The sequence below is a fragment of the Orbicella faveolata genome, unplaced genomic scaffold (genome assembly GCF_042242905.1).
Source record: "Orbicella faveolata isolate gen_17 unplaced genomic scaffold, um_ofav_v1 contig_47, whole genome shotgun sequence".
NCBI classification, from domain to species: domain Eukaryota; kingdom Metazoa; phylum Cnidaria; class Anthozoa; order Scleractinia; family Merulinidae; genus Orbicella; species Orbicella faveolata.
In genome coordinates this window covers 10461082-10479523 of record NW_028301577.1, presented here as the reverse complement: position 1 = coordinate 10479523, position 18442 = coordinate 10461082, and the positions used below count along the sequence as shown (strand labels likewise).

The following is an 18442-nucleotide window of genomic DNA, read 5'->3' as shown; positions in this document are numbered from 1 at the left end:
GTTTTCTCGCTGCCCTGTATTTTATTTCTATTTAATGCTGATGTTAACTGGCTGCCTGGCTCCGCTAGCCCCTATGGTTATTCCAGGGCAGCTAGTACTCAAATTTTTACTTTTGATATTTTCATTGAAATTGTAATTTTTTCTTAAGCAAGAATGAGTACATCATAGGTAAGCTTAAGATTTACCTGGCAAACCATTAACTTCTTTTTCGAACCTCTTCTTGCCTTTCCATCCTTTAAATCGGTGTTTACAAAGTGTCTTTAATTGCTTGCCTTCGCTCAATATGGTGGCCGGTTCGTAATTTTCGGGTTTTCTAGAAAATTTCCTTGGACATTTCGGTTCCATTTGTCCCGGCAATCCGAATGGAAAACAGAAAGAGGGGAGGGGAAAACAACTACGGCTTTAATAAATAACTTCACACCATGGAAGGGTTTCACACTTCACAAGTCTTTTTTTATTAATTTTTTTTCCGTTTTTTTTTTTACACTTTCAAAATTTTGCATTTCCAATAAATACAATTTATAGCAAAGCATAGCATTTTAATATGATAGTTTTTCCCTGCGCAGTGTTGTTTAATGTATTCAGCATCGATTATGTTAATTTAAATTCAAGCAAATGTATGTATCATAAGTTAAAATTTCAACTCTAAAAATAACGAAATATTTATTCTTATAAAAATTTTTATACTGTCTCTTTTTAACACCTTTTGCAAAAATTTCCCTTCATATAAATTGTTGCCTTCTTTTTTAAAACTTATCATAAGCGTCTTTGTCCAAGGCAATAACGATATTTTCTTTGACCATTATTATTTACAGGCAGAGTCCATGATCTGTTAGGCGTATAACTTTTCATGAACCGAATGTAGTATTGGCAGAATTTCAGAGCTAACTTATATTTAAAATTTAACTCAATCAAGGCAAATACAAACGCGCCAAACGTGAGAAATCAGTGGCAACCTAACCATATTTTCGTTTTTAAATAAAAGTTTAAGAGTTCGCGGTGTACAGACATAAGTTATGTCAATCTATGTATTACGATCGGATCATAAAAAGGTCGACGTTTGAATGGGCAAAGTCGAACTTCCAGGTTAAGACCAATCGAGGATTATGGTTTCTCAAACTCATTAATAATTCATCAAGTTAAGACAAAGAAAATCACAACCGTGAAGGAGGTTTTGATACCCGGTCTTAATTAGCATCGATTTTGATGATTTTACTTCTCCGTTTACTCCTTAGTTTTTGTTTCGATTGAGAAGATATATAAAAAACTCGAGACAGCGTTTCATCGGCTATCCAAACACCTCGAATTTCGTCAAAAATACTCCGCTGCACGTCGTATTTTCAACTCTCTTCTCGGTGTTTGGATATCCTGATGAAACACTGTCTCTCGTGTTTGATATATTACATAATGAACTTATCAAACGGGCTGAAGTTCCCGTGAGCCGACAGGCGTAAATGCGAGAGATTCAGCTCACGAAAAGTTTGACGTTTGAGTCGGTTTAAAGACTTTACGTACTTTACTACACACGCACAAACCACTACACGTGGCAAAAATATAAATAACCTAAAATAACCCAGACGGTGAAACGTATAACCGAGGAACCGTGGTACAATGCAAATAGTTACCACGACTTTCCAAGCAATAAATAAACCACTTCAAAATAGCGATGGTACTCCAGTCTCTTCACACGAGACAGAGGCCATTTGATGAACATATGATACTCGAGCGCTGCAATAACCCATTTGAAAACGAAAAAACAAAAACCTTATCGCATATTTACACCTTGTCATTGAAACGAAGTTTCTAATTTAGCAAATTTTTCTACTTTTCCCAATTTGGAGCTAAACCAACCGTTTCGGTTCCACGTTCGTAGGTTTACAAGTAAACAACCTTTAACACCTGACACACAAATATCAACATCCGTATTTCTGAGTTTACACTTGTTATCTCGTTCTCGTCTACACTACCCATCGGGTAGTCCCCAGTTCCGCGCGGTTTATCTAGCGCTGGACTGACTTGCTCTGCGAGACCTTGCTCTTGAAATGCATGTCAATCGTTTATCCACAGCAATTTTATCTGCAATTGTGGTTAAGGAAATACAACGACAGTGAATCTGCAACTGATGCTATTAAGTTTTAAGACGATTTCCCTGTTAACATGACCAGATTTTGGTAGTTCGTTGTTGATTGGATTAACAGGGTTCTACCGCAACCTCACAAGACTGGATATTACCACATGGACGTCAATCGGGAGAACACAATCCCATCCACTGACAGGCACGACGTTCCCGTAATCTCGTACCCACACCACTGTCTTGAGTGCTACAGAGGTCTGGGTACGAGAAACAGCAATCACCTAACCGAGTCCACTTAACCTAGTTCCCAGGACAACTCCTGTCGAGCTAATCATTTAACGCACACTGTGTATTCAGATGCTTCATGTGTTTGTTAATATTTTTTATGATATTATTTGTTTTTTACCAACTAAATCAAGCGTAGTAAAGGGTTTATCACGACCGAGTTGGTCAGGACGATCGTTAGCTCCGTGCCACTCACAGCCCTGCCCAAATAACTCATTCACATCGTCAAATAATTATAACAACAATCAAAGGATACATTTCTGCAAAAGACGCCGATCATCGTCAGTATGCGCGTCTTCCTCGAGACCTTGAAGCAAAACCTGGGCTGTCTCGTACTTCACCTTACACTGAAAAAGGAAACAAAGACAGCAAGAGTCAGAACCGTAAAGATGAAGGGGTCAAACAACTGGAGAATTGCCGATAAATGGCTGAGATTGAGAGAGGCAGTTACCTCTTTTGGATTACCAAACAGCTCATCCAGGGCAGCATTCTGGCACTGAAAAGTTGAAAAAAGAAAAGTAAAAAACAACAACAACAACTAGTATTCTCTTGGTATAACCTTACTACTTAGTGAATCCCGTCAAGATGATTGAAAAAGCAAACATTCACTGCAGGTATTGCCAGTTGTTCAAAGGTGGAAAAGACTATCCACCGGATAAATAGCTATCCAGTGTTGACAAAACTAGCTAGGCCATCCACTGGATAGAAAATCTGTTGAAAAGCCAAAAGCGTTACCATCCTTTGAACATCTGCACCACAAATAAGTCCTACAAATTTTAAAAAGTCAGAATGAGTTTTAGAAAGACCTATGAGAAAGCAGTTTACTTGCTGCCAATGGCATGTGTACTTTTTGCGAAAGAAACGACAGTTCCGTGACGGTATAGCTGAAGAAAGCAACAAAACGACACAGAGAAGGAACAACAAACCCTGCCAGACTGCACCTTTGCACTGAAACTAAACGACAACTTGCAATTCTACAATTCCCGGTTATGAGTTCTACGCTGGTCGTAACCGTGCCTGATTCAGACTAGTGACAATAGTTACCTGTTCCATCGCATAGTGGTACATCAGTCTGTCTGCACTGACCTGTGGACATGCAAAAAGTTTAAAATCTAAACTATCTAAGTCTAAACTATCTGTGGTCAACATCAACTACAACTGAAAAGATTTCAATGTGGAATTGTATCGACTCTCTGTGCCATAAAGCGAAAAGCTGCGAATACTGAGAAACGTTGGTTCCCTGCTTCCTCTCCCCCCCGGTCCTTCTTCTATTGCATGCTAACCTTCAGAATGCTCGTTAAGTTGTGGGAGAAATAATTCACATTTATTCTCCTGAGTGGAGAGTGAAGCGCACTTCTTGTCCAAAAGACAGAACACAACAAAACCTGACCTAACCAGTAGGCGCCCAACTCCCTAAGGTAGAGGTCAAGTCTATTTTCGAGCCTAGTGCCCCATCAGATGCGCTAACCGTTAGGTCACCGCGCCTCTACATATGATAGTTATCGATAGTAATATCCCACACCAACTTTTGGCGGGATAAATTGAAGGCTGCGATGGACGCGGTACATTAGGGCGGGAAAGCAGACACCACTGCATACCGTCGAATTCTAGCTTTCTGATTGGCTGGCTTACCGTCATGGCTTTTCCATCGAGAGTTTGCAATCCTGGTTCAATGAGCTGCTTTAGTTGTGACGCCTTCTCGAGGCACTGGTGATAACGGTTGTTCAAGTCGTTTAAAACTAAAACAAACAACAACACAAAATCATGATCTGATTGTGCCCTAACCTAACTTAGAGCTTTCATTTATAAGTTAGATGCGAGGAAGGCCGATGAAATCAAACGTTATCCAAAATTCTCGTCGCAAAAGTAACTGAGTGAGACTATACTTGCCCATTGTTTGGGAGATTTCAGTAATAACAACGGATCAACTGGGTTCGTATCTAGATTTTGGTCGCTGTAGGCAAGACAAATAAAATTAAGACGCACATTTAATTCCGTGCACGAACTTCCGAATATTAATTGATGTCCAGTTTCCCCCCAGAGGCGCAACGGAAACGATTAGGGCGAGAAGACGACTGACATTACAGACTATATGATTTGGTAAGTGTAGCTGCTAAGACATCTACTTTATTGAGAACTGAACATTTTGTCATGAAACGTTTTAAACAGACCAATACAGCAAGGTATAGAGTCTTCTATAGACTGCCGACAAGCATTTCTTTCTTCTAAAATCCCGCTCCAGAAAAATTCAGGACGTTAGTTATAACGAGCTGTCCATAAGATGGGGTTCAGTTGACTCAAAAACAAAACTAAATCTATATAGTTTAAAAGCTAATCTTTCATCTTATTAATCCTACCATTCTTGACTGCATTTGATGGTTTTAAATGTCCAACTCGGATTTCTCCTTGCGCAAACAGCAAAGAAAGATTGAGAGCACGGAGCGCTTTTACATACAGAACGAGCTGTTCCATTTTCCTAACAAAAGGTAAATAAACCATGTTAGTAGTAGCACAAGTAGCTGAAGACATATCAGTTAGTCCCGTTTTTCTCCCACTCCTAAAAACATTTCACAGACTATTTGAGCGCACACAAAAATTCTACTTTTTAACTTGAAAATGACCGTCGAACAGTCGAGACGTCGTTGTTCTTAACGTTAGCTTTCATAGTGAAATCTATTTTACAATTGTCGGTTCAGTGACCTGGCCTTTTAATGGCAGTGAGGCTGCAGCTGACCTTGTTTTGATACAGACTTCACTGCTTTTGTTGTGTAAATCAAGTTGTTCTTAAGCCCCGGCCAAACGATCGCAACATTTCAACGCAATATATTGCAACATTGTTGGGCGCAAAATGTTGCGCGCGTTTGACCATCCTGTTGCGACGTGTTGGATGCTGTTGGCTCAAGTTTGAAAATGGTCAAATCTGAGCCAACAACACCCAACATGAGCATAACCCTTACCTTCCTAAAACCGTCTACAATAACATTCTGAGTCTGCAGTTTTCGTAAGAGAAGCTTTCAGGGCAATGACGTAGTTTTGCGATGACGAGATCACGTTACAACTTTCGGTGCTCTACCTAGCTAAAAGATTGACATTTCTTCGGGCACTTGAACTAAGATTTATAGCTCTTATTCAATAGTTAGCCAACTGTAACAACTAGCATGCAATACTAAGCATCCCATGGCTATCAAACAAGACCAACCCAGCAAACTCTTACTTATTATTTCCGAAAACACGGCGCGAGACACTCGCGAGCACTCCGAAAGAGGCACCGTATATGGCATGCTGCTCGGCCACTTCGCTGGCGAAACACTACAGGCGCAGACGATTCTCGGAGACAGGAATCAAGACTGTAACCTCGCTATTTGTTAAATTTTAGAATACAATGAGAGGGTTTCTTTATGTACACTGTTCCTCAATGTTCATTACCTTAACTCGTCGCTTTTCAATCCAATCTGGTCTGCGAGGAAGCTTTCATTCTGCGAAATATTTAAGAGAAAAAGTGTTTACCTGTTAAACTTTCCCCACACTGCATGAGACAAAACGTTTCTTGAGACCGGAGGAACACAAGACACAGAGAAGTAAAACACGACAGCATGTAAAAAGGCACTTACTTGTTTGATGGCCACAGAATCTGCCAGGACTGTGAATGGAGTTCCCCTAGCACTGATTACTTCAAGAATAGCATCCGTCAGCAACAAAACAAAGTTGAGTTTCCTTACACCCTCTGTATGCTCCGCCTGCAGTTCACATATTAAAAAGAACAACAGGAATTAGTTTTCTGACAATAGTCTGAGCATGGCTGTGCGTTTAATTGAAAAGAAAGAACATTCCTCGTATCGAGGAACCGTTTTTGGCAAATTCCCGGCGGAGTACACGAAAAATTAACGATTGTTCTTGTCCAATCACAAAAAAAAAAAAAAAGAATGAGTACTTCGACAGTTGTGACGTCAGCTTGAAGCAATCAAGATTTACGCCACGTTACTTAGCAACGTCTCTGACAAACAACACGGGCTCAGTCTGATGCTGATCTCGTGGACCACCCTGATCCTATAGCGTTCATGTAATTATATCTCTGCCTGGAAAAGTGTTAAATCAAACAAACGTGTTTTCTTACATCCAAGAGTGTGTCCTCCGGCAATTCAGGAGCTATAAGAGCTATAGGACCTTCCATGTCAGGTGAAGAGGCTTCGGTTTCCTGGGCAACCATAAGCTGCTGCTTGGGGTTCTTGGGAGGAGAGTTGTTTCCAAATCCCAGGGTAACTTTAGTGCCTGTCACGTGATTAACATTACAACGCATTAGCGTGAGGTACATGTATTGTACGTTATTTCCGTGCTTAAGCAACCATTTACTCACCTCATCACAGTTGCAATTATTATTGTTGTCAACAAAGCTGTAACAATTACAAAATTTTTCCGACTGATTTGCTGAACCAGAAAATCCTGTCTCTTGATGTCGTATATTACAAAGTTTAACGCTTACCTTGACTCACAACAGCAGGTTTCTCTCCAGTGTTCTTGTTTGAGTTTTCCGACAGCCTCCCGGGGTGGGATCCAAACAGAATGCCACTTTCGCCACTCCTGGGTGAAGAAGACCCTACAGTGAACAGTCCCTTCAAAGGCTTCATCTCCTGATCCTGATCGACAGCTGCATCTTTGAATTCCTTGCTGTGAGACGTCTTGGTTGGCGACCCAGGTATGGTAGGAAGGCCAGTGGGTGAAGACGACAGTGGCGGACTCTTTCCTCTTAGAGGCGTGTATCCTCCGCCCGAATGCCGGCGGAAGATGGGAGAAGAGGTTCCTGTCCCAAGTTGGAACCCAGGTGCTGTTAACAAGCTTCCCTTTCTGGGTAGGCCCATTGCTAAGATGGCCGGCGAGCTATGCACGCGTATGATCTGTTTGTCTTCAGCTCCTGGTTCAGAGAGGTCCGTTATTGGTACACCTATGCCTGCATTTGATTGACGTGCTAGAGCGGTCAGGAGTGGGGAGCTGTCTGGCGGCCTAGAAACCAAAGGCTCAATATTTGACAGGGCTCTTCGAATGGTACGCGTTGCTGGGCGTGCAAGCTCCTTGTTAGCGCTCGTGTTTGAAAATCCCGTAAATGCTGGCTGATTTAGACCTGCAGGCATATCAGATCCCTTCACTTGCTCGTTTATCGCTTGGGCAGCAGCGGTGAGTGGCGTAGGAGATCCCTTGGGTATGAACTGCGCTACTTGTTTCTGTGTCACAGGACTACTTTCCTTCAATGGACCGGGACTGCTCGTCGGGCTCTTGCCAACGGACGGCTTGGTGGGAGTGCCACCTCTCTGCTTTCTGGCGGCAGCGGCTGCACCATAGTAGGTGGGAGATGGGGATTTCCTAGAGGAAGCCTGCTTCCCGAAGCCTCCAGCAGTGTTGGATCTTGGAATAGGCAGTGGTGACGAAAATGGCTGACTGTTTGGTGCTGGTCCCGGAGAAGACTTTGTTCGTCTTCTCATACGCATTTCAACTGGAGGGGAGTCTGCTGACGATGGAGACGAAGTTGGGCTGTGAAAGGGCAGGGGGAGTGCCAGAGGAGAAGTGGGTGATGTTGGCGATGTCGAATAGGGTGAACCCACGGTGAAAGTGGCTCTTTGAGGAGTGCGAGATAACGGAGGAGACGGCGAATAGGGGCTGTTGCTGCTCCTCGGAGGTGATTGGCTGTAAGAGGCAAGGAAAAAACGGAAATCTTTGTTAGTTTTGATTAACCAAATAGTAAAACATCTGGAGAGGTCACTAACCCGTAGAATGGGAACAGCGGGTCTGAGGGGTTTCTCTGCTGTTGAAATCCTTGAAAGAGAATCAAAGGTAGAATTGGATTAGCCCATGTTACAACTGTTCATACATAAATCTCATAGGTTTTTTTTAAATAATTATTTAACACGCAAGCAACACTTTCAAGTTCAACATACAGTATCAACTAGTTCGATACATACATTTCATTCCTTTCATACATACAACACATCCTTTACCATTATGTTACAATATAACCTTATCTTCATTATAAGAAACGTTTACCTCTTTCTTGGATGTTGTAGTGTGTAATCGCTGTATATTTTTACCAGTTGTGCATATTAATAAATACAGCAATACTACACACTAAAACATCTGATAAGAGTTCTATCATCCAACTGCTGAAGTCAATAAACTGATCAGCGAAAGAGGGAGAGTGTGACAGTTTTGCGTAACGCGCGCCGACCTGTCGAGCAGATTTTTTTGAACTCTACATAACCACAAAGAACTTTAAACAGTGGCTCTCCCCCCAAAACAGTCCACATTTTTGTTTGAGTACTTGGACGAAATGCCGCGCCCGAAGAGGATCTGGTGCTAAGAGACCGGAAATTATTACGGGCAGATTTGTACTTGCCTCGTGAACTCACAGGCTCGCTCACGTTAATGACGTTTCGCGCCTTTCATGTCACGCATCATGCATCACGAATTCGCGCGTCATGCTCCGCCACTTCGAGAGACAAACGAGACGGAAAAAGAGACTTTTGCAGTCTTGTGCATGCTGAACTGAAAAAAAAAAAACACGTGACTTACTAGGAGTCTCCGGATTGGATGGAACAAGCACGAAACCCTGAAAACAAAAACAAAAACAAAAACCTTCAAAAAACAGAACTACCAAAGGTCTTCTGTTCAGAGAAAAAATTAAAAGATATCCAACAAATTCATAAGTTTCTCCAACACACCTAAACAATGATTGACGTAGCAATTGATTGACACTTGTTACTGTACTTTGAATCCGAGATTTGGGTCTTAAGCGATATATTTTTCACATAAAGGTATAAGTGATGCATATATTTAGAGGTCTAAGTGGTTTAGTCCGAAAAAAATCTATTTAAGAGAGGTCTTGATGTAATATAGCATACACGAGAGACCGTGTTTGACCACATTTCCAAACGCCAAGAAGAGAGTTGAAATTATGACGGAAAAACGGAGTAACAAAATCGCAGAAATCTTTGCTAATTAAGATAAAATATCTAAACACCATCACGGCCATGATTTTCGTTGTTTTAACTTCATAAATAAAATAATTATTAATGAGTTTGAGAAGTATTAAGTCAAACACATTAATTTTATGAAAAATCAGCTACAATAATGAAAGGTACTGCAACGTTTACTTTTTAAAGTGGAGTCTATGTTTTGTAACTGAACAACAAACCTCAGCAGCTATCTCGTCTTCCTGGGTAGAGCTTGCTGGGTAAACACCTTGGGAACTAAGCTGAGCACTGGAGGCTATGATGAAGGAAAAAATAAAAAACATCAAAAGACAATATGATGCAGTTAATGCTGACACAAACAGTCACTAACTCTACCAAAAGCTGCATCTTCCGATCTGCTTCACAAATTAACTAGCTTCACCTAACTTTTGATTTTGATTTTGTGTCCATTACACAGGAATCAAAGAACAAAAGGAATGATTACGTATTTGAGGGACTATGTAGGTTTTGTGATACAAATACAGCCCTAAATGATTGAAAAAAGCATTGCAAAACACTGTTCTGAACACCTTATGAACCTGTACACATCTAGTTATGTTTTGCTTCATAGCCTACACTAGCCAATGCTACATTGGTCACTGAGCCATCTTAATTTGGTTTACGTTGTGCATTTTTCTTTTATTTGGGTCCATTTAATATTTTTCATTGCAAATAGTAAAAATCTGACATCTAACAAAAAAGTTGGCATTTATTTGGTACTGCAATTTACTATCAGACGTTTGTGGTTTGTAGTGGAAACTGGAAAAGAATAAAAACTGAAGCCCTACATTTTTTCCCCTTATACAAAGAAACTTCCAATAAACAGTGTAAGTCACTGAAGGGAAAGGAACTTGTAGCATCATACTTTCAAGCTTTGGAAGAGCATCTAAGGACGGTATTAACTACTTACTGTTCCCAGAGGAGCTGATGTTAATGACAGCGGGAGGGTCCTGAGGGGACATGCCAGTAGCATCATAGGGTGGAGTTATGCGATGAAGCAGATCAACTCTTATGTCGCCCAAAGCTTCAGCGCCATAGTTCTAAAGAAGACAAATTGGGGAATATGTATTTAATTATTACACGTAGTTAAGAACGGAAGGTGTCATGTACAAAAAAATTAAATTTCAACACAAACTTGGAAAGCAAATGTCACATCTTTGTTTCACCAGCTGTGCATTGGGTACAAATGCATGGCTATTAAACCTGTGATGGACTTACTTTTCCAGCTAAGGGAGCAGCAATCTTCTGTCATATTATCCTACTTATTTACAATGTGAGTCACCATATTTATCTGTAAAATCCAGTCTACTGTGGATAGTGGAAAAGCATTAACTCACTTTTGATCAATGCATGTCGAACTTGAAATTACAGCTTAACAGACTTACTGGTGAATAAGAAGGTGACCTCATTCCCTGGGGACTACCTGAGTGTTTCCGCTGATGAACTGGGACGGCAACTGGGGTGGCTACATTACAAAGGAATGTGAAAACAAAAGACCAGTTAAAATAATATTCACTGCCAAATGGATATTTCTATCCAAGATGTATTCAATGTATCCAGTGCAAGTTGGAAGTTGCAATTTTTTAGAAGTCAATGATAGAAATCCTTTTCAAATATGCACTGTGTACATAAAGTGAACTGCAATGTGACTGGCTAAAAAAGAAGTCAGAATTTTGAAATACATCAACACCATCTCAAACTGTTACCAGTTTTCATTGTCTCATTGTTCTGGCCTACAATAACTATAATACAATATAAACCAGCAATCATTATTTTTCTATGACTTACATGCTTTGTGAGGAGCTCTGCCAGTCAAGAAGGGATGAGCAAAGAATTCACCTGAAATGATAATGTACAGAAACAATGGGTTAACATTCAACATTGATGAGTGAGTAAGTGTCATATTATTTCAGGGTGTCAAAGTCAACATTTGGCTACATGTAGTCTAGTATGTAAGATTTTATGGTTGAAAGGGAACAACTGGACTCTTCGGGTCAATGTATTGTTTGCCAGGACAAACAAGGTGGCTGTTATAGGCCTCTAGGTGGCCATTAGTAGAGGTTCAAATGTATCCCAAGCCACTAAAGCCATTATTTACTTCCTTACTTAGCACCTGTCATTCCTAAAAAGGACTAAATTGACAACTCAAATGATGACCCCCAAAAGGAGAGAATTCAAAGAAAACGAATGGACCTGAGAATTAAACTATATATGTGCAGGACTTAACTTTCAGGAAAAAACCTTGGGGCCAGCTGGCCCCTAAGTTTTCAGATTTAGTTGCCAGCAAAAGTATTTCAGTCAAAAGCATGAAAAGTAAGTCGCCAGATGAATGAAAAAAATTGGTCCCATTAGCGACCCCAGTTGTCTCAATGTCGAGCTCTGGGGACTGTAAACTATTCAACAGAAACCACCCTGTTTTGTATCCTGGAGCCATTCAATACAACTGTATGTATGCAAGTCTAGGTAAGTAACAGATATTACTGGGTTGAAACAAAAACTTGAATGAACAAAAATTTCTTACCAAAGTCCAGCCTGTCTCGTGGATTCCTCTTCAACAATCCTATTAGAAGGTCCTTTAAGTGACTGGAAGTACCAACTGGAATACTAAAGTTTTGAACAAAGTTACATGATACTAAGTTTCTTAATCTGAACTCCTCATCACAAGGAAAACAAGAGAAGCAATCACTGTGAGAGACAGTCTAAATTAAAAAAAAAAAAAAAAACATTTGAGTTACTGTCAGTAGTTATTTAATTTAGGTACTCACTTAGGGGAAATCGATTTGCTCTTCTCATAAAACTTCTTTAACTGTTGTGGACTATTTGCCTGCAAATGACAAGAATAAACTATGCTAAGTTTTAAGTATGAGGTGAACTTGTAGATCACCTTCCAAAGGACATCCCATGTGAAAATGTAATGCTCCTCCTCAACAATATTGGAACACTATTTCACTAATGAATAGTTTCTGTGGACTTTGTTTAGCCCCTAGTGAACAGCATGTGGTATCCGCCTTGATAAGAGCCTTCCACTTTCTTGAACTGTTTTCACACTAACAAACCTGAAATGGGGCTTTTCCTGTTAGACACTGGTACACAATTGTCCCCACACTCCACAGGTCAGCTTTGGCATCATATGCTTTGGACATAATCACTTCAGGTGCCTGGAATATGTAATAAATTATGTATCCAAGAAAAGCACAATTCAGTTACAAATATTTGACCATCCGTTAGGCTATTAATAATGCAAATGGTACAACTGGAATACTTGCATTTCCTACATTGGTACATGCCAAGTACATACTTGGCAAGAAACCAAGTATCAAGTACAATATACCAAGTACATCATACCCAAGTGGCAATTAAGTTACTAGTAAGTACCAAGTACAAAGTACCGAGTACAATGTCCCAACAACATTTCTGTTTTCAACACACTAGCCTTTGATTTTATCGATATAATTAAATTAATTGAAGTCTACAATCCCCCCCCCCCCTTCAACCCTGCTGCTCAAGCCCCCATTTAGAAGTCACAAGTGAACTTTTTAAGTTCCCACCCCCATACCCCCTGCTTGAACTACATATCTAGTTAGGAGTTAGTCATATCTAGTTATCTAGTTATGAGCAAGAACACCATCACTTTGAGAAAATTATTTTCAAATATGTTTTTGCTGTTACTACAGAGGTGCCCTGAATTTACCTTAATACACTGTAATTATATATTTTGAAATTAATAGATATGACTTGAAAAAGATCCCATTCGAAAAAGATCCTGTTCCCCAGTCTAAACTAACTAAAGGTCTTTAATAAGAATCCCCCCTTCCTCTCCTTTCACTTGGGGCTTCAAAGAATCTTCCAGTAGGAGCTTTTGAGTTTTGTGTATGAATAAAGTTCTAGTTCCTACACTGTAGTTCCTGGTAGAATTAGACTCAAACAGTATTAAACAAAGTACAAATCTGCCTTAAATGTATGTGCCACAAAGGGATGACAAAGTGACTGGTGGGAAAACAAGTTAAGACTAGTTAGCTATTTAATTCACACACCATGTACATTGGAGATCCACATAATGTAGCTGCCATCATTTCACCAGGAAGAAATCTTGCAAACCCAAAATCAGCTGGAATAAATAAAACAAATTAAGACTTTCTCTTCAAGTAAATTAGACTATGGGAATTACTGATGTTACACATTTTATCATCAGTGCACGGACATAAAGGTACAGGCAAAGCCTAGTGGCCCATCAGGCCAAGTCTGCTTATCTTTGGATCTTTGGTTTCCATAGCATGAAGCAGCTAGGAGTTACTCCACTCTCCCTGGAAGGAATGCTAGTCCACTGCAGGATTATCCCCAACATTTACCGAAAAAGCATATCCAAGGAAAATGATTTTTGTCCGAGATAGTGGGACCTGCGACATAATGAAGTTCAAGGTAGCAAGGTTGCACTGAAAAGTAAAATGTAAATGTTTCCAGAAACTGATCATTGACAAAGAACAACCCTTACCAATCTTTATTTTGATCTGTGAGGGTGATGGTGTGGTTGTCCCAGAGTGATGCAGGAGTAGGTTCTGTGGCTTTAGATCTCTGTGAACCACACCTTTGGACTGCAAGGTGCACATGGCAAAGGCTGTAGACAAAAAATGTACTTTGTTATATCTTAAAGAGTGCCTGCCTGTAAAAATCAGACAAATTCTTAATTTTGCGGCAAGGGTCGAAAATTCGATTTCACTCATATTCTTATGGTAGATAGGCTAGGGCATGACAAAAACTACTGGATAGTTTTTTTGGCAAAATATCCTTTTATTTCAAAGAAATATGCAAATTACCAAATTCCGTTAAAATCGTCATTTGATGCACCATTTTATTAAGCACGTTTCAAGAGAGCCTCGCATGCAAAACCACATCATTCTTCCGTCTTTAAAACACTCAAATACTTTTGTGCAATGTTTAAATGTGTACTGGGGTGATTTTAGGGAATGTTGCGTTGTCTTTTTGGGTGCAAAATAATTAAATTTTGAAGACATGTATTTTATTATTTATATAGTCCGAAACCTTCAAATGGATCAAGCTTCTGGTGGTTGAATCGCAGAAGGATGGTCTACAGATTCCTGTGAAAATTTCTTTGGGCAAATGATTGTGAGCGACACAAGAGCCTATCTACCAGGAAAATATGAGCGAAATCAAATTTTCGACCCTTGCCGAGTTATTTTCCATTTCTATGGACAGGGACTCTTAAGTAAAACAATTCCAGTTACAAGATTTTGTCACAAGTTTCTACATGTTAAGGCATAAAAAGGAAGCACAATAAGATCGTTTATCTAGCTATTGAAAATTTCAACTAAGATCCACCACAATGACAAAAACATGAGCTGAAGAAGTCAAACTGTTTTAGTTCTCCAAAATTTGAGAGAATGCTAGTTAACAAGCAAGCGTGGACACTCTACTCTCTACTTGTTATTGTCATCATAGTTATTGTTAAAACCAACATCAACACCTTCATCGTCATCATCATGAATGTTATTAAATGATATTTATACAATATTTTAACACCCAGTACATATAATCATTTCACATACCTATCTGTCGTAGAAATATATGAATTGTGTCCTCACTAAGCGTTCCTTTCTCTACAATAAAAAATATGCTTAGTCAACTTTAAATTTAGTTTGTAAGTACATCTGGGCATGGCTTATGCAAACAATTAGCCAGTATGTGAAAAGCAAGGCCTCAGTTGTTTTGGATGTCCAATATTGCACTGTTTGAGGAAAATCTCAGGAAACACATAATTTTTACTGGTGATCAAATATTTTTGACCCTCTGAATTCACAGTACTATTTAAATTGTTGTAAGAGAAAGTAATTAAAAGCGAAATTTTCTCACCACGTAGATAGTCTGCAAGATCTCCTCCATTGCAATACTGTTGGGTCAAGAGTGATCAAGCATTTTAATAAACACAAGAAAGCCAGATATCCTTTTGAAAAATGATGCCACTGCACCTTACAGAGATCTATCGATTATCAGACGGAAATCAGGAGAAAACAATAAAGCTGGAAAAATGTATAAAATAAATTCATGTTCACCAGTATTCAAACCCTTTAAATTCAGTCACACAAACACACAAAGCGTATACACTAGACAATGGCACTCAATTGATACAAACCTCCATGACAAGAAAGACATTGTTGGATGTTTCCTGCAAAAGATTTACCGACGAAGATCATTACTGTATAAAATAATACAGCTGTTATGACATCCATATTTAACTATTATGTAGCTATGCTTGCTAACCTCATTCCCAGGAGAAGAAAAGAGACCCTGGGAATGAAGTTGGGCACTCCCACAGTATTCAATCTCTTCTCATGTCATTGGGATGGGCTAACATTGTCATTCTTACTCATTATGCTCTTTCAATTTCTGAATACACGTTTACAATTTTAATGGGTACAGGGATGTGGCAAGGTATTTCTAAAGGTAGTCCTTTACGTGAGCATTATTGGCTTCCCTGGGCTTCCTTGTCTTATGGATTGATATTTCGTCAATACATGTACATTGTGGCAAAAATAATAATAAACAGAAAACTGAAACTACTGTAATGCAAATAAGTACCTTGTGGGTATTCTGAAGGTAAGAGGGATTTTCTGTATGGGTCTAGCCTTTATTTTCGTATTGTGCAGTTCCAGAAAATTCATATATCCAATTACCCACCCCAAGGAAGGACCAGTAAAAATTCTGAGAGGATGTGGGATCTTGAAAACCCAAAATTGTAAAGGGAAACTTGTATGAAGGTAAACTGGAATTTCCAGATGGGTGGAGAGGAGGTTTAATTCAAACAAAAACCTTCTGTGGATAGCATATGGATATTTCCTTGCATTATTTTTTTGTGGGTGAGAGGATTATCTGATTCAAATCAATGGAAAAAGGTCAATTCCAAAGTCTACAGACATGTATGCAAGATATGATCAGAATTCACTGGTAACAAATACATTGCAAAGATTTTATTCATCTCTTCGATTTTCTTGTAGATACTGGGAGATCTTCGCAAAACATTACAATATGTGTAAAAAACTTTCTTTATTTACCTGGCAGTCAAAAAGCGACACGACATTTTCGTGATGGAGCTCCTGCAATGAAAGATATAAACTGTTACACGCCAACGGATTACATGATAGGATTTTGCCATCATCTCCATTCGACAGGAAAAAAAAACATTGCAATTAAACTATAAAGGAGCCAAAGCGACGAACAAAACCTCAGATTAAACGTTCCCTACATTAGATTTTTATCCTCGTTTAAGAAGCTAATTGCCTTGTACATAGCACATGATGACCGCGTGAACGGTTTCCTCTGTTCTTTGTAAATTTCCATTCCCCTGGGAATAATGTTGTGATCATGCAATATATTACATGGATCATGCAATACGAAAGCTTAAGCCTACGATCGCAGAATTCATTTCTTATTAAATAAAAGCTGGAGGTATTTAGAACTCACCTTTAGAATTTTGATTTCCTTTGCTAGAAGATTTTGAGTCTTGGAAATATTTTTCTTCGCAATCACCTTGATGGCCACCACAAAGTCATCCTTCTGCAAAGGCATAAAATCGAACGAAGAAAATATTTCACTTACCGTATAAAACGAAAAAAGGGTATCAAAAGAATACAGAAGATACCTTATCGTTCTTGGCTTACTTGCCTTTGCGTAAAGATCTTAATTTTAATTCTCTCTAATTAAACACTGCGCGTTTATGGATGGTGCAGTAAGCTTATTTACATTTGATGTTGTTCAATGACAAGGTTCAAAGTTACAACATATCGGAAAAGTGCAAGCTTTAATACGTATAAATGCCGAATAAATGAAACCTTTGATAAGATTGCTGGATATCCATATCATTTCACATTTAAAAGAACTTCAAATGTCTCGAAACAATGATCTTGACTGTGAATTAAGACTCTTACGTAAGTCAAACAAAAAAAATCGTATCAACATTTTTTTTTGCCCTTTGCAAAATTATGGAGATGAAGGTCACCTTTCTGTGATGTCCTTTGAAAACTACAGCGAAAGCTCCATGCCCTATAAGGTCCTTCTTGTTGTAAACAAATTCACCGACGTTTTCCGCCATTGCAGAGAAGAACTGTTGACTCCAAGAGGAAGGATGTGCGTAGTTTCACTTCGTTGGAGAATGTTCTGGCGAGCGGTTTGTGCGAAAACGAAGCGAATTTTTCGCCAGAGAAGATGGATTTGCGAGGACTTTGCTGTCCTTTAGTCAAGCGATCTAACAACATAACTGTTATCAGTCCTCCATGGCTACATCTTATGCTCTTTCCCTCAAAGAAGACTTCTCAACATCGATGAAGAGCATTTGTTTTGTTTTCGTTGGATGAATACATTTTATTCCACCGCGCAAAACAAAACAAAATTCGAGTGACGTCATTTAACGGGAGGTCACTAAGCTTTCGGGAGCCCGCTTAGCTTCGAGGCCTTTGCCCTTTCGCTCTTTTAGCGTAAAGATGTTGCGAATAATTTAAATTCAGCCTGTGACAAGTTCTTAACTGCGAAGGATAAATGGATTGCGTCTGTGCCAAATGAATAATGTAGCAAATACGAGAGAATCAATAGGAGTGCTATGCTAGCGGAGTGTAGTCTAGGGCGAGCGGGACGAGCCGAGAGCGGTCTGGTGATGAGGGAGTGCTTCTACTTGCTTCGCTCGCGGAATCACGCTTTCGCTCGCTTTTCTGCCCTCGCTGTGAGCCTGTTCGCAGGCTAATATAATAGCAATTTGCTACTTCTTACAGTGGTTTTTATTTGAATGTTGAAAAGTATCTGCAGGTAATGGGCTCCTGGTATCTGGCATTGCACTTACTAGGTCACCAGATTGGTTTAAAAAACTCACACCACTTTTTCATCCAACTAGGAGTAAAGCCATAACCAATCAGGATTCACTCTCATACGTTTTCCTGCTAGAGTGACGTTTTACTGCTAGACTAGAGTGACACTCAATATTATTGAAAACTGCTCTATCAGACATTTGGAGTTAATTTAATAAGAACATCCTTGTCCACTGTAGAAAAACTCATTTGTCAGTTGAAGGAGTATGTCACTG

General features: G+C 39.5%; 1 protein-coding gene across 1 annotated transcript; it reads right to left on the bottom strand.

Annotated features, from left to right (window-relative positions):
- Positions 1 to 551: 551 nt before the first annotated feature.
- Positions 552 to 17755, bottom strand: LOC110048405 (serine/threonine-protein kinase ULK2-like). Its single transcript, XM_089279703.1, has 27 exons — positions 17369 to 17755; positions 16834 to 16926; positions 16425 to 16466; positions 15506 to 15538; positions 15226 to 15262; positions 14922 to 14972; positions 13850 to 13972; positions 13392 to 13465; positions 12414 to 12515; positions 12123 to 12181; positions 11879 to 11961; positions 11146 to 11196; positions 10743 to 10822; positions 10268 to 10397; positions 9540 to 9613; positions 8918 to 8954; positions 8116 to 8164; positions 6840 to 8035; positions 6474 to 6628; positions 5971 to 6096; positions 5786 to 5835; positions 4717 to 4835; positions 3992 to 4098; positions 3404 to 3445; positions 2811 to 2855; positions 2616 to 2706; positions 552 to 2076 (listed from the first exon to the last, which is right to left on the bottom strand). The coding sequence occupies exons 1-27, from the start codon at positions 17459 to 17461 to the stop codon at positions 1997 to 1999; spliced, it is 3222 nt and encodes a 1073-aa protein (XP_089135829.1). The 5' UTR covers positions 17462 to 17755; the 3' UTR covers positions 552 to 1996.
- Between the last annotated feature and the right edge of the window lie 687 nt (positions 17756 to 18442).

Bases quoted from the DNA above. Each gene is read 5' to 3' on its own strand.
- LOC110048405 (XM_089279703.1), bottom strand. From the start codon at position 17,461: ATGGCGGAAAACGTCGGTGAATTTGTTTACAACAAGAAGGACCTTATA. The intron at 13,973-14,921 runs GTATGTGAAATG...TTTTGTCTACAG, and splicing joins TATATTTCTACGACAGATAG to CCTTTGCCATGTGCACCTTG. The intron at 10,823-11,145 runs GTAAGTCATAGA...TTTGTAATGTAG, and splicing joins CAGAGCTCCTCACAAAGCAT to CCACCCCAGTTGCCGTCCCA.